Below are 16,630 nucleotides of genomic sequence, written 5' to 3'. Positions count from 1 at the left end.
TCAGTCTCCCATGGGGAACTTTGTCGAATGATATGAAGGGATTGTCTTCTGAGCAAAAGCTGAACAGGATGGAACTCTACTCCCTTGAGCTTTGAAGAAGGAGAGGTGATTTCATTGAAATATGTAAGAATCTTAAGGGGCTTGACAAAGTAGGTGCTGAGAGGATGTTTGGAGAGTTTGGGACCAGAGGGCATAATTCCAGAATAAAAGAGCACCAATTTAAGACTGAGGTGAGGAGGAATATCTTGTCTCAGGGGGTTGCAAGTCTGTAGAACTCCTTGCCACAGAGAGCTGGAGGGGCAGAGCCCTTGTATGTTTAAGGTTAAGGATGGAGAGATTCTTGATCAGTTGGGGAATCAAGGGTTACAGAGCAAAGGCAAGAAAGTGGACATGAGGGGTGTTGAATCAGCCACGATCCTGTTGAATGGTGGAGCAGCCTCGATGTGTCATAAAACCTACATCTATTCCTTTTTTTCATGGTGTTATGATATGGGCTGACTAGTGCCTTCTATAGTTTTAACAAGACATACTTTTATATTCTATTCCCTTTGAAATTAAGACAATAGTCCATTTGCTAGTCTGTCTGCCTCTGTGTATGCAGGGATTGGTTTATAAAGTAGTTAGAGATTCAACTTTGTTATGGACCAGACCAGACCCCTCAAAATATATTAAGAAGATAGCCTAGACCCTATGTTTTTCACATTTAAAAGGTAAATCTGAGATGCTATGTTCCAGATGCAATTCGATTCCTCAAACTACTTCATATTAAGAAAAATACAGTTTATTCAAATACAAAAGTTAAAATATAACAAAAGAAAGAGAAACTGGGAATAATAACTCAATTGGAAAACTCAACCGAATAATAGATTATTTTACTACTAAAGAGTAACTGTTCCAATATAGTAACATCCCATAAACACAGCCTTGGCAAAAGGCAAATTCAGAAAGCATGCAACTCCAGCAGCCCAGGAGGAAAGTCATCCACAGAAATCGCAGCAAGAGTGTAGCAACCAGGAGATATCCAGAGAAATCCCAGAGAGAGTGCAGCAGATTAAAGAGATCCAGAGAAATCCCAGGGAAAGTGTAGCAACCGGGAGAGATCCAGAGAAATCCCAGAGAGCGTGTAGCAGCCAGGAGAGATCCAGAGAAATCCCAGAAAGAGTGTAGCAACCAGGAGAGATCCAGAGAAATCCCAGCGAGAGTTTAGCAACCAGGTGAGTTCCAGAGAAATCCCAGAGAGAGTGTAGCAACCAGGAGAGATCCGGAGAAATCCCAGCGAGAGTGTAGCAGCCTAAAGAGATCCAGAGAAATCCCAGAGAGAGTGTAGCAGCCAGGAGAGATTCACTGCCTTCGAAACCTGCAAACCAGCCGAGTCCCCAGCAACAATTGCTGTAAGCTCAAACTAAAGATCCTGTTTCTGTGGATGGGAACTTGACCCCACCCCTTCAGTCTGCTTCTATTGTTCCGAGACTTAAAAAATCCCAAGCCCTCAAGTTGTTTTATCTTCTCATAGCCTACCAGTTACCTATCTCACAATCTCACTCTAAAATAAATCAGGACAAAAATACACCACTTAAAGCCACAGCATCGCCACTACTTGTACAGTTATATATTGACAGTTCATAATTGCTTGCCTGTAGCTATTTATTTATAATAGTAATGCTTGTTAAATACAGAAACCTGCTCTGTGCTTTCTGTCAACCTGTCTAAAAGGACTAGTAAATAGAAATTTTGTGCAGTTCTTTAAAATCTTTAACATTAGTCTCAACTCTGGAGCGCACTATTCCAGTGAGGCATGACACTAGTTCACTGCCATTACCACTACATGGCCTTTCCAAGGAACCTTGGACTCAAGTCTTTGGTTCAGGAGTACTGTGCCTACAGCACCTCCCTTGCTCGTTGTTGATGAGCTTACTGCTTATTTAAAAATGCCAGTGAGTAGCAACCTGTGATTGGAAGAGCAGCAATCAGGTGAGTGCTTAGGGAGCATCTGTCCAGGGTTGGGCACCAGGAGCAGAAATCCAGCAACGAGAGCCAAGAGTCAGGGCATGGAGGTACCTGTCACCTTTTTGTCAAGGCTGTTGGGGCGAACTATTTTGCTGAGCCACCTTTTTACCAAACGAGCCATTTTCCCCATCAGACCGAGGGGCTTGGAAGCAAAAAGAAATAGAATGAGAGTTGGGGGAGGTATGGAGCCTGAAAGTTGACTGGAAAATTTGGTGGCCTTCAGGTGGGACAGGAGAAGACAGAAAGGCTGCAAGACAGATGAAATTAAACAGGAGGAAGGAATTTCTAAGCCAAGTTGTGATTAAAAAGGAAGCGATGTTGTGCATCTTGAAATGTACTAAGTCAGAAAAGTCTCAGGTCCTTATCAGCTCTATCCCATAATATTGAGAGAGGCAAGAGAACAAATTGCTGGAGCATTGACAGACACCTTTGACATGTTTGGCCATAGGTGAGGTCTCAGAGGACTGGAGGATAGCCAATGTTATCCCATTGTTCAAAAAGGGTAGCAGGGATAATCCAGGAAATTATAGGTCTGTGAGCCTCACTTCAGTTAGTGGAAAATATTCTCAGGAACAAAATGCACATGCATTTTGAAGTAAATGTACTTACTAGCAATAGACAGGATGGTTTTGTGCGGGGGAGACCGTGCCTCATTAATTTGATTGAGTTTTTTGAGGAGGTGAAGAAGATGATTGATGAGGGAAAAGTAGTTGATGTTGTCTACGTGGGCTTCAGTAAAGCCTTTAACAAGTTCCCTCATAGCAGACTGGTACAAAAGGTGAAGTCACATGGAATCAGGAATGAGCTGGCAAGAGGGAGACAGAACTGGTTTAGTTATAGGAGTAGGAGTGTAGCAATGGAAGGATGTTTTTGGAATGGAGGTTTGTGACTAGTGATGTTCCACTGGTACTGTGCTGGGATCTCAACTGCTCATGGTCTACGTAAGGGGTTTGAAATAAAACATAGCTGGTCTAATTAGTAAGTTTGTAGATAATACAAGGACTGGTGGAGTTGCAGATATTGAGGAGGATTGACAGAGGATACAGCAGGGTATAGATCAGTTGGGGGCTTAGGCAGATAAATGGCAGATGGCTTTTAATCAGGACAAATGTGAGGTGATGCATTTTGGAAGGTCAAGTACAGGTGGAAATTATACAGTGAATGATAGAACCCTTAAGAGTATTAATGTGCAGACAGATCTGGGTGTGCAGGTCCACAGATCACTGAAGGTGGCAGTGCAGGCAGATAAAATAGTAAAAAAGGCCTATGACATACTTGCTTTCATTAGAAGGGGCATGGGGTATAAGGATAGATAAAATATGCTGCAGTTTTCTAGAAGTGAATTAGGTCACACTTGGAATATTGCATACAGTTCTGGTTACCACACTACCAGAAGGATGTGGATGCTTTGGAGAGAGTACAGAAAGGGTTTACCAGGATGTTACTTGGTATGGGGGATTTTAGCTATGAAGAAAAGTTGGCTGAATTGGGTTTATTTTCACTGGAACGCAAGAGGTTGAAGGGGCGACTTGATAGTAGTTTATGCAATTGTGAATGGCATGGATAGAATGGAAAGTATGTGGCTTTTTCCTAGGGTGGAGGGATTAATTAGCAGGGGACATGGGGCAGGGAGGGGTGGCAGTGTTTAAAATAGATGTGCAAAGCAAATCTTTTATAAAAAGGGTGGTGAGTGCCTGGAATGCACTGCCAGAGGAGGTAGTGGAACCAGACACAATAGCAGCATTCAAGAAGCACCGAGACAGACACATGAATAGGCAAAGAATAGTGGAATACGGATCCTGTAAGTGAAGACAGTTTTAGTATGGAAGGGCAAAATGTATTGGTGCAGCCTTGGAGGGATGAATGGCCTGTTCCTATGCTGTATTGTTCTTTGTAAGGATGCCACAAGGGAGCTAGGGGAAATGGTGAGTCTTCATGCAGTTTGGAGAGACAGGGAGGCTGCAAGTCTGGCTGAGAAGATTTAGGGGTTCTGCATGGGGTCTTGGCAAAGGCAGATGGACCATAAAGAACCGTGAATGTAAAGAACTAAGGACAGCACGGTGGCTCAGTGGTTAGCATTGCTGCCTCCCAGCGCCAGCGCCTGAGGTTCGATTTCAGCCTTGGACGACTGTCTGTATGGAGTTTGCACATTCTCCCCGGGTCTGCGTGATTGCCTCTGGGTGCTCTGATTTTCTCCCAAAGTGCAGGTCAGGTGAATTGGCTGTGCTAAATTGCCCATAATGTTAGGTGCATTAGTCAGAGGGAAATGAGAATCAGTCAGACTTTTCAGGGGGTCATTGTGGACCTGTTTGGCCGAAGGGCCCGTTTTCACACTGTTGGGCATCTAATCTAATCAAACTGAGGAGACAGGAAGGCCAGAAAGCTTTTGGTAGGATACAGGGCAGTTACCAGGAGTCTAGAGTAGACCTGTCAGCAAAGGAATACTTAGCCAAAGAGTAACCAGGAAAAATCTTAAATCATTGAGGTAATGAGTTACTTCCAAATGAATGTGGAATCCCCTTTTCCGGCCTGCATGTATTCACATTCTACTATCTGTGGGATGCAGCGAATGCTATTGTAATGAACCTTGTGTCAATTTTTACATTTAACTATGAGATTGAGTTGCTGTACAAGGGAAGGTGGTGTTGTGTTGATAATACAATTGCTGAAAATGTGTTGCTGGAAAAGCGCAGCAGGTCAGGCAGCATCCAAGGAGCAGGAGAATCGACGTTTCGGGCATAAGCCCTTCATCAGGCTTATGCCCGAAACGCCGAATTTTCTATTCCTTGAATGCTGCCTGACCTGCTGCGCTTTTCCAGCAACACATTTTCAGCTCTGATCTCCAGCATCTGCAGACCTCACTTTCTCCTCGATGATAATACAATTGGACTAGAAAACTAAAATCTCAGGCCAATGTTCTGGAACAATAGTTTCGAATGGTGAAATTTGAATTCAATTTTTTAAAAAAATTGAAATGGACAGCTGACCTAACAGTGAACATGTAACACATTGTTGATTGTTACAAAAAAATCCACCTGATTCACTAATGTCTTTTGGGGAGGATAATCTACCATCCTTACCTAGTCTGGTTTACATGTGACCTAGTTTACATGTGACCCACTCACAACAATGTGGTTAACTTTTAATTGCCTTCAGGCCAGTTAGAGGTAGGGGTTTAATGCTGGGCCTAGCCAGCAATGCCCCCATTCCATAAACAATTAAAAGAAACAGTTAAAACTGCCTCATTAACTTATCAGCCATGATTCTATCCAATGGCAGAGCAGGTTCAAGGGGCTAAATTGCCTACTCTGTTCCTAGTTCTAATGTTAGCATATTCCCCCTTTGCAAATATGGCATGGAGACTCATTAACTGTGACCTTGTCAGGCTGGAAGGAATGTTTAGGGTGATAACCTTATGTGTGCAGAAGTGTGTGCCCACTACTTTAACAAAAAACGTTTCTTGTCAACTTAGTGCTTATATTTTTAAGGTTAAATACTATGGTGTTGAGGAAATCAATGCTTTTCTTGTGTGTTATGCCTTTAAATTTTATGGAGAATTGATAATTATTGGGAATTCTTACTCTAATATTCTTACTCTAATGAGATCAAATATCCATACTTTAGCACAAATTCAGACACAGTCATGTTGCTATACGACTGTACCACCTAATAAAGGATTTAGTGAGAATGAAATCAAAAAATAGCCCCAAAAAATCAAAAATTAACCCACTAGAAAATCTTCAGAGGGGCTCTTGGAAATAAATTATTTGGTGCTATGATCACAGCAGTTAGCAAGGCAGGGAGCAGTGTTGAATGTCCAGTGAGAATGCAAACCTACAATCATCAGATTGTATTGGCAAGTTGGTCTCTTTGTGATTCGTTAAGAACATTCTGGATCAAGCTATTAGCATGATGGAAAATTGAAGCTGACATTTTTCCCACTTGACTCTAGAAGCCTACAAGCCAGAGCTCTGCTCGCTTGTACCCAACCCAAATTTTAAACACTTCCTCCTTCTTTTATCCTTATCATTAAAATTAAGATTCAGGGCACTGCCACTTATTCTGAATCCTTTATTTACCATGGTCCCAATACAACCCTAAATATATCCCTACAATTTCTCTTCCCCTCTCGTACTACTTAACCTTACTATCATCCAACCATTAGTTTATGATTTGCCTTCTCTCTTATTCACTGATTTCAGTTTTGGCACTGTGAGCAGTGTGCTATTTTCACTGAGGTTTATATCATTAAAAATAATTATTTTCTGTTATAATTAACCAGTTGTGTGATATGAAACGTGTGTGTATGTGTGTGTGTGTTTATTTCTTTTCTCCCTTAAGTCCCGTGATTCATTTCTCCTAGGGCTGCCTGATTCACTTCCACATGATATGACACCTCTTGCCCTATACAGCCGTGGTCCCTCGTGGTACTGTGTATGGCGCCAGTACCTGCTGTGGGATTGCTCCATTAAACTACAATAACAAGGAATACCCAGCCACCACCTGTTTGTTGATTTTGCAGGTCTTGGCAGATGTTTTCAATGCCCCAGTGTACACAATTGACACAGCTAATTCAGCCTGCCTGGGATGTGCTTACAGAGCAAAACACGGTATGTAGAAATTAGAATCCTCTGAGTGACCAGCCCGAGTAATGGCTCAAGCCTTTTGAAAGGATGGAATGTTTAACATTTTCTTTCAGCTGAATTATATTTCGTAACTGCTATATGTGCATGTTTTTACCTGACTGTTTAGTGTCAGTGATTATTGATTATAAATGTTATATATGGGAATGTTACATGTAGAACTCAGTATATTAGGCCTTTTGGTGGTTATGTTTAATATGACCCTCCTGCCCTCTTCCTCTCATCCAATCACTATATTATTCACCTTTATTTCTCCCTCACATTCATCTTGCTTCTCCTTAATTGCATCAATGTACTTAGTCTCAATAGTCCACATTCTTATCACTGCTTTTGGGGTTTCTACTGAATCTCCAAGTTGTGTTAATTAATTGATAAAGTAATTTTCTACCAATGCTGGTTCATTATTAATAATGAAGGAAAAGTAAAAAAAAATCCTTCTGATGCTCTTGTCTCATCTTCAAATAATACTGATTCATGGAATGAGCACATTCTTAATCCAAATTATGCTGCTGTCTAGCTGAGATCTGAACAGATCATGGATAAGACCAAGAGCTTTGCTGTTTATATAACAGAGCAATCTATTGAACTGCAAACATATCAATGTGCTTCTTACAACAGAGTTCAGTGGACTTCACTACTAACTATTATTGTATTTGGATTACGAGAGGAGAATATCTGTTAAAGAATGCAATGATTTTCCAGTTACACTGACCAGAGGAAATCTCATGAATACATATATTTAGGATGGCACTAAAAGTAATATGCTGTAGAGTTCTTTCTTACCACCTGGATTATCCATGAATCCTCATCCACACCCATTCTATTTCCTGTATATTTAACTTTCCAGTCTCAATCCTTTGTTGGAGTCCCCTTCTGAATTTATGGTACGTGCAGAAAAACAGATTCTTTCTACTCTTCCAATACAACCTCACCAGTAAGCATTATGTACCCACCACTCCAAGTTTTTCAAGTTGTCATTCCTTGCTTACACCATGGTTTACTCTTCCATCATCCCGATTCTATGCTGTCCTTTCATTGGCACGTACCCATGCAAACAACAGGAAATGCAACACCTGCTCAATGACTTACTCTCACAATATTATCCAAAGCCCCAAATCATCTTCAGGGTGAGATAGCCAGACTTCATACAGCATGTTTGATATCCACCATGTGCCCTCCTCTACATCAAGCAAACATGGAAACCAAGCTACAAGATGGCAGCTGGGGGCTCTTAGACTCCCTAGAGAAAGACAGATGAACTTGGGTTAAAGCCAGGGCCTGGAGATGTGACTGATCTGGGACTTTTGCACAGAGCTCTTTCCTAGACTGCACCTTGTACAGTGTTCATTTTGAAACAGAGATCAATCAGGCTGATGTTAAATGGGAACTATGGAATTAGTATACAAAAAGAAGTATGTTCCAGGATGTGGAGATGCCAGTGTTGAACTGGGGTGGACAAAGTCAGAAATCACACACATCAGGTTCTAGTCCAACATGAACAAAAGAGCTGAATTCCAGAGGTGAAGTGAGAGAGACAGCCCTAGACATCGAGGCTGCATTTGACCGAGTGTGGCATCAAGGAGCCCTAGCAAAACTGGAATTAATCAGTATTGGGGGAAAAAACTCTTCGGTAGTTGGAATCATACCTGATACACAGGAAAATGGCCATGGTTGTTGGAGGTCAGATACCTCGGCTCCAGAACATCTCTGCAGGATTTCCTCATGGTAGTGTCCTCAGCCCAACCATGTTCAGCTGCTTCATCAATGACTTTCCTTCCATCATAAGGTCAGACGTGGGGATGTTCACCGATGATTACCCAATGTTGAGCACCATCCATAACTCCTCAGACACCGAAGCAGTCCGTGTTCAAATGCAACAAGATCTGGACCATATACAGGCTTAGGCTGACAAGTAGCAAGTCATATTTGTGTCACACAAATGCCAGACTATGACCTTCACCAATAAAAGACAGTCTAACCACCGCCCGTTGGCATTCACCAGTGTTATTATCACTGAATTTCCCAATATTAGCATCCTGGGAGTTATCATTGACAAGAAATTCACCTGGACTCACCACCTAAATACAGTTGTTATAAGAGCAGATCAGAAGTTCGGAATATTGCAGCGAGTAATGCACCTCCTGACTCCCCAAAGACTGTCTACCATCTACAAGACCCAAGTCAGGAGTGTGTTGGAATACTACCCCCTAGCCTGGATGAGTGTGGCCCCAACAACACTCAAGAAGCTTGACACCATCCAGGACAAAGCAGCCCACTTGACTGGTACTATCTACATGACGCACTGCAGAAATTCACCAAAGATCCTCAGACAGCACCTTCCAAACCCATGACCAGTTCCATCTAAAAGGACAAGGGCAGCAGATATATGGGAATGCCATGACCTTCAAGTTCCCCTCCAACCAACTCACCATCCTGACTTGGAAATATATCACCATTTCTTCACTTCTCTGGGTCAAAATCCTGGAATTCCCTCCCTCATGGCATTGTGGGTCAACCCACAACAGGTGGCCTGCAGCAGTTCAGGAGGCAGCTCACCACCACCTTCAAGGGCAACTGGGGATGAGCAATAAATGCTGACCAGCCAGCAATACCCACATCCCAAAAATGGATTTTAAAAATCAGGTTTATTTAAAATCACAAAGCTTTTGGAGTGCTGCTCTTTTATTACCTGATGCAGCATCTACTAATTTCTAAATGATTTCTAATGATTCTAAATCATTTATATAGAAGAGCTGAGTTTTCCTTTGTTGTGTAAGGTGTAAAAAATGTACAAAACTAGTCAGAGGATTTATTTTCCCCCACACCATTTGTTTTTCTCAGAAGAGGAGCCTAGATAGCTGAAGGCACAGTCACCAATGGTGGAGAGAGAGCAGAATTTGAGATGTGCAGCAATCTTGATGGAGCGTAGGAGGTTATAGAGATGAAGAGAGCATGGCTGGGAGGGAATTGAACATTGAGACCAGGATTGTAACAATCAGTAAACCAACATAACTAAATATTCCAATCGAGCTACAAATGAAGATATTACCAGACAAGAAGAAAATCAGAATCAATGTAAATAAACAGGCAAATTAGAGTTGCCATGAGATATTAGTTACACATGGAACAGCAGAAACACCAAAGTCTATCTGAAGGTGTTACTAATAGTCCCTTCCTCTTGTCAGGCCACAGTTGCAACCTTCAAGAGTTTAACCATTCTCTGTGGGCAGCAGCTTCTACATAAGCAAGATTCCACCTGGAGAAATTTCTCTGTATGGTACACTACTTTCTTTTTGTCTGTTTGCTTTCTGCTCTTTTGTCTGACTGATTTCAGTTTCTCTTCCTATCAGTGCATCACACACCTTCCACATGTTAACTTTCTTACCATTCTATGTCAAACTCTGTCACATGTTCCTGCTAATGCACCAAAGGTGATCGCAGCAGAAGAAAGAGAATTTTGTATTTGAGGTGTTGGATTAGCATAAATCAACAAGGACAAAGGCGATGGCTGAATGTTCAAGACTTGGAGTTAGAAATAGAACAAAATATATTAGAAGTAGAGACCCTACATCAGGACTACTGAATTTTCTTTTTTATTTCAAATCTTGATTATATATTTGCTTTTTCAGCATTTGCAGCTTTTACTTCATAGTTCTAATGTTTGCTTTGTTAAAAAAAACTTATAAGATTTAAAACATCTCTTTCTATGTTCTTTTATTTGTGTCAGGACTGCATGCAGCATCAGGACAGTCCTTTGCAGACACTGTGAAAATTGCAGCAGCTCCAAAGCTGGCAGCCAATCCCACCTGTGAAATAGATAAGGTGAGAAGTGTGTGTTTGTGTGTGTGTGTATATACACACATGTATATAAGCAAAAAATTTATTTTGCTGATTATAGTAATTTCCTACAATGTATTTTCTAAACTTGATTGAATGTTTTGACATGCATGCACAGTGCTTCTATTGTCTCACCCAAATGGTCGCTGAACTTAAAATCCATTTCCAACATTTTGTGAGGATTACCTTCAAGTCACATTCAGTTGCAAGAGGTAACATCCATTTGTGCCCATCAAGAGGGAAAGGGCTTATTGCATGGTTTTCAGCAGATCACTCAGGACAGTTTGAGAGTCACAGGCCATTGAAAAAGACTTGGAGTTGGAGAAGCAGATGGAGTTGGGAAAGCAGACTGAAATTCCAAGATAGGGAGTACTGCTGTTAACTGTGCTGCTGAACTATGAAGTTCTTATGCAGTGAGAATGCAGGGAAGCCCTACAGGAGATGAATAATTCTGTTCAGTGAGGGCTCAGGAAGTCCTGAGACCTGTAGATACTCAGTACAGAATCCCTAAGGTGAAAAAAGAGATCATTTGGCCCATCAAGTCTGCACCGATGCTCCAAAGAGCATCCCACCCAGATCCAGTAAAACCACCCTATCCCTGTAAACCTGCATTTCCCATGGCTAATCCACCTAATCTGTATATCCCTGGATAATACAGGACAATATAGCATAGCCAATACACCAGACCTGCACATACACCAGACCTGCACATCTTTGAACTGTAGGAGGAAACTGGAGCACCTGGTGGAAACTCACCCAGACACAGGGAGAAGGTGCAAACTCTATGCAGACAGTAGAAATCTCATGCCAGTGATAGCTCAATACAGCCAAGAATAGACTTTGAAAAGCCCAGAAGCAATGTTTGCAGATGCAGCTGAGCAAGATTAGGATTCTGAAAATCTAGTTATGGTAATACAGGCCCAGTGAGGCTAGCTATTGATTAAAAGCTGGAGTTGGGTCTGTGAGACAGTACTGTGGAATCTTATAGCTTAATTCTCCTAATGGGTCCCCTTATCTTACACTTTGTCAATCCAGGGCAAAGCAGCCCACTTGATTGGCATCACATTCACAAACATTCACTTCACTCAGCAATGTTTACCATCTACAAGATTCACTGCAGAAATTCACCAAGGTCTCTTAGATAGCAAGCCCATGGCCACTACCACCTAAAAGGACAGGGCAGCAGATACACCATCACCTGCAAGTTCCCCTCCAAGTCTGGTTCAGGAATGTAACAGTACTGTTAGACTATTCAGGGCATTACAGGAAGTTCCTCTATTTTCAACGGTCTCTATTTGACACTTTGTGGCCGGGTCAGTAGATAATATTCAGGAGTGGGACCCTTATCTGACACCCTCCCATTAAATCTTCACAGCTGAAGCCGAACACTTACATTGTAAATTTCAGCTGATGGCAGAAACAGCAATTATCCATTGCTTTGTCCTCAACTGAACTGATCTATCCACAGAGCTAGCCTATCAAATGTACTCCTGCTTTGAGCTGATACTGTGAATAGCACAGTGCAGAGTTTGGTAATCGGGTTAAGAAAATACTTTAAATGCAGATCTTAGAAGGTAAAAATCTTTAAAGAGTGATTAAAGTACAATGATGAACCTGTCAGTGTTCTGTTCTTTCAGACTGTGAGCAGATTGGCCAATCAATAGAACTGACCTTCAGTCTTGTTCCAGAGTCGTCCACATGAGCCTTTCTTTGACAAGACAAGTGTACACATGGGGTCCATTATTTCTTATTTTCTGTTTGTGCTGTTCTCTTCATCTTTTTCAGTCAATAATCTCTCCAGTTTGTCTGAATTAGTGAAAGACAGGGCTGATTTTTCTCAGCATTTTAGCAACAGTCTCGGAGGGTGAAGATTTGGCAAAATGGCAAGGGAAAAGAGGGGAGCCAGTTTCTCACTGATACAATGCCATATTGCTAGCAGCAGGAAAGATGTAACTTGGACACCCACAGAGGAGTCAACTAAGCCACTTAAGTGCTAGTTCAGCAAAATCTTGCAACCTCTCTGGTAAAATTAGAGTCAGGGGAAAGCCATGCTGGTTGGAGTCATGCCTGTCACACAGGAAGATGATTGTGGTTGTTGCAAATCAGCCATTTCAGCTCCAGGAAGTCTCCACAGAGGTTCCTCAGGGTAGTGTCCTGGACCCAACTATCTTCAGCTGCTTCATCATTGACCTTCCTTCCATCATTAGGTCAGATGTGGGAATGTTTGTTGATGATTGCAAAATATTCACCACCATTCGCACGATACTAAAGCAGTGCAAATCCAACTGCAACAACATCCAGGTTTGGGCTGACAAGTGGCAAATAATATTAGCGCCACACAAGTTCCAAACAATGATCATTTCCAACAAGAGAGAAGCTAACTGCCTCCCTTGATGTTCAACAGCATTATCATCTTTCTATCCCGAACAACATCCTGGGAGTTATCATTGACCAGAAACTGAATGGACTAACAATATATATTCTGTGGCTACAAGAGAAGGTCAGCAGCAAGGAATCCCTAACCCTAATCCTAACCCTATCGCAAGCAAAACTCACCTTTCTTTATTTGCTCATGTGATGCAGGAGTCACTTGCTAGGCCATCACCCATCCCAGTTACAGTGGGTCTGGGGTCACATGTAGATGTAGTAAGGTCCTTCCCTCGAGGACATTAGTGAACCAGATGAGATTCATTCCGACATTAAATTCTTAATTCCAGATTTTAATTGAATTCAAATTTCACCGTCTGCCATGGCAGGATTCAGACTCAGATCCCCAAAGCATTACTTAAGTCCTTAGATTCACAGTCTCATGATAAAACCACTAAGCCATTACCTCCTGATTCCCCACAACCTGCCAACCATCTACAAGGCACTTTTCAGGAATGTGGTAGAATGCTCCCTACTTAATTGGATGGTTGTAACCCCAAAAACGCTAAAAAAGCTTGACAAAATCCAGGGCATCACATCCACAAACTTGATTGGCATCACATGCACAAACATTTACTTCACTCAGCAGTGTTCACCATCTACAAGATTCACTGCAGAAATTCACCAAGGTTTCATAGACAGCAGGCCCATGGCCACTACCACCAAAAAGGACATGCCAACAGGTACACCACCACCTGCAAGTTCCCCTCCAAGTCATTCTCTATCCAGATTTCAGAATGTATCACTGTTTTTTCAGTGTTACTGAATCAAATTCCTGGAACTCCTCAATGTTGTGGTCGCACATACATCAAATGGATTGAAGCAGTACAGTACAAAAAGGCAGCTCACCACCACATTCTCAAGGGCTGCTATGGATGAGGTTTAAAGACTAGCCAAGCTAGTGACACCACATCCCCTGAAACAATCAGGAAAAGAAACACAGTGGATGCACCTATACCACTCGATACTACAGCAGTTCATGTTAGCAGCTCATCAATACCTTCTCAAGATAAACTGATTGATGGGAAATAAATGATGACCTATCCAGTGACACCCACAAGCCATGAATGAAAAATAAAAAATTAATACCTCCCATAGGCATTTTGTTCCAGGTGGGAGGGTCCAGTGTATTGTGGTAAACAGTTCTGTGAAACCTACCAACTTTATAGTGGACATTCGAGATGGGGTGTTCATGCTTTTCTTTATGGGCAATTATGGCACTGGCTACTTCTGTGCAATGATGTGGCCAGTTCGGCAGGACCGTGCCTTCAGTCACGCCCAACTTCTCCCAGCTTATCTCAATAGTTTTCGAGGACACCCACCAGTTGAGGCTCTCTCTCCTTACTACAGGAGCCTCAGCTATAGCCACCACGAAGTTAGCACTGAAAAAGGCATTGACTCAAACAACAACCTGTGCATTGGCGACTGCCAGAGATAGGTCACCTTCTTGGCTTCCTTATCCTCTGAAATTGGGTTGCCTCCCACTCTCAGTCACAGTGATCGGACTTGGCAGCATTTGGCAAAATTCAGCCCAGTATGCCTGGCTATGTCGTAATATTTCTACAACTCTTTGAATGAAATGAGTAACAAGTGTATGAAATTTATAGCTGCTTTGCAAAATATGCCAGTTCCTGATAGACAACAAACATAGAGAGTACTTAGGAAACTGTCAATTCTTCATAAACAAAAACAGAAGTTGCTGGAAAAGCTCAGCAGATCTTGCAGCTTCTGTGAAGAGAAATCAAAGTTAACATTTCATTAACTTCCTTTTGGAAGGGTCACCGGACCCGAAACATTAATTTTGATTTCTCCTTGCAGATACTGCCAGACTTGCTGAGCTTTTCCAGCAACTTCAGAGTTTGTTTCTGATTTACAGCATTCACAGTTCTTTTGGTTCTTATTTTGTCAGTTCTTTATCATGACCACGAACATGACAAGACCTCCCTATCATACTCAACCATCTAACGTCTTTCTGGGTTTCAGTTATTTCTGTCTTCTCATGTACAATCTACAGTTTCTTGTTACACGTCTTCCGCTCACCTTCTTGAAGTACTTTGTAAAAAAAAACAGTAATACAGGAACAGACCCTTTGGCCCAACACCACACTGACACATAATGCCTTTCTAAGCTAAAAACCTTTTACTTCGACGTGGTCCATATCCCTCTATTCCCTGCCTATTCATGGATCTGTCAAGATGCCTCTTAAACATTTGTATTGTATCTGCCTCCACCATCTCCTCTGGCAGCACATTCCATTCTATCAGGTCACCCCTCATCCATAGACATTCAAGTGAAAACAAACCAAGTTTATCCAGTCTCTCCTCATGGCTAAATGTCTCCTCATAGCTAAGTTAACATTTAGAGTTGTAAAAACATACCCTTTGTGAAATTAGTGTTATAAACAAATATTTACAGACTTCTAGATGTATTTTTTACATGGGTTGCAGGCCATCCAGAAATTGCCTCAGGTTTAATATTCTGCGGTTTTCAGGCACCCCATTGTAGAAAGGATATTAAAGTCATGGACAGAAAATGCATAGATTCACTGGATTGTTATCGGGGATGGGAAACTACAGTTATCAGGAGAGATGTGAGATGGGCTGTTTACATTAGGAGCAAGGAAAGCTAAGAACATAGAAATTCACAAGATGAGAAACCATTCCATTTTAAAAAAAAGATTATGGGCACCAGTCTATTTTATTTCTTAATGTGGCGTCATCTGTTAAGTGGCGACTAACACATTGCTCTGACCAGAAAGAAAACTCACCTGCCAGTCAGCTATAATCATATAGAGGCAAATAGACCCTTCGGTCCAACTGGTCCATGCCAACCATGCTCTCAAACCAAATTAGTCCCACTTGCTTTTACTTGGCCCATATCCTTATAAATCTATCTTATTTATGTACTTGCCAAATGTCTTTTAAATATTGTAACTGTACCTGCACCTACCACTTTCTCTGGCAATTCATTCCACGTACAAACCATTCTCTGTGTAAAAATGTTGCCTCTCATGTCCTTTTTAAATCTTTCTGCGCACACCTTAAAAATATCTCCTATTTTTGAACTCCCTGAACCTAAGGAAAAGACCCTTGCTATTCACCTTATCTATGGCCCTCATGATTTAAAAATCTCAATAAGGTCAACCTACAACCTTCTACTCTCCAGTGGAAAAATGACCCAGTTTATCCAGCCTATCTTTATGACTCAAGGTTTCCATCCCCAGAAACATCCTGGTTAATCTATTCTGAACCCTTTCCAATTTAATAGTGTCTTCCTATAGCAGGGTGACCAGAACTATACACAATACTATACAAAGGCCTCACCAATGTCCTGTACAACCTCAACATGACATCCAAATTCCTATTCTTGAAAGGTGTGAGCAATGAAGGCAAACCTGCTAAATGCCTTCTTAACTACGCTGTCTACATGTGACACAAATTTCAAAGAATTATATACCTGAACCCCTAGGTTATAAACAAATAAAACCCCTACAACACTACCCAGGGCCCTACTATTAAATTCTATAAGTTCTGCCCTTGTTTGTTTTACCAAAATGCAATACCTTGCGCTTATCCAAATGAAACTCCATCTTCCACTCCTCAGTCCATTGGCCCAATTGATTAAGATCTCTTTGTAAACTTCGATAACTTGCTTCCACTATACCACCAATTCTGGTGTCATTGCATGGTGTCAAACTTACTAACTGTATCTCCTAA

General features: G+C 41.7%; 1 protein-coding gene across 1 annotated transcript in view; it reads left to right on the top strand.

The window, feature by feature from the left end:
* Nucleotides 1–16,630, top strand: part of xylb (xylulokinase homolog (H. influenzae)) — a 284,901-nt gene that overhangs the window by 231,996 nt on the left and 36,275 nt on the right. Inside the window, exons 17-18 of the mRNA XM_060825642.1 lie at nt 6,530–6,617; nt 10,378–10,472. Coding sequence (XP_060681625.1) covers nt 6,530–6,617; nt 10,378–10,472 — 183 coding nt within the window. The remainder of the gene's footprint in view (nt 1–6,529; nt 6,618–10,377; nt 10,473–16,630) is intronic.

The sequence above is a fragment of the Hemiscyllium ocellatum genome, chromosome 5 (assembly GCF_020745735.1).
Source record: "Hemiscyllium ocellatum isolate sHemOce1 chromosome 5, sHemOce1.pat.X.cur, whole genome shotgun sequence".
Lineage (NCBI taxonomy): Eukaryota > Metazoa > Chordata > Chondrichthyes > Orectolobiformes > Hemiscylliidae > Hemiscyllium > Hemiscyllium ocellatum.
This window is presented reverse-complemented; position numbering and strand designations above follow the sequence as displayed.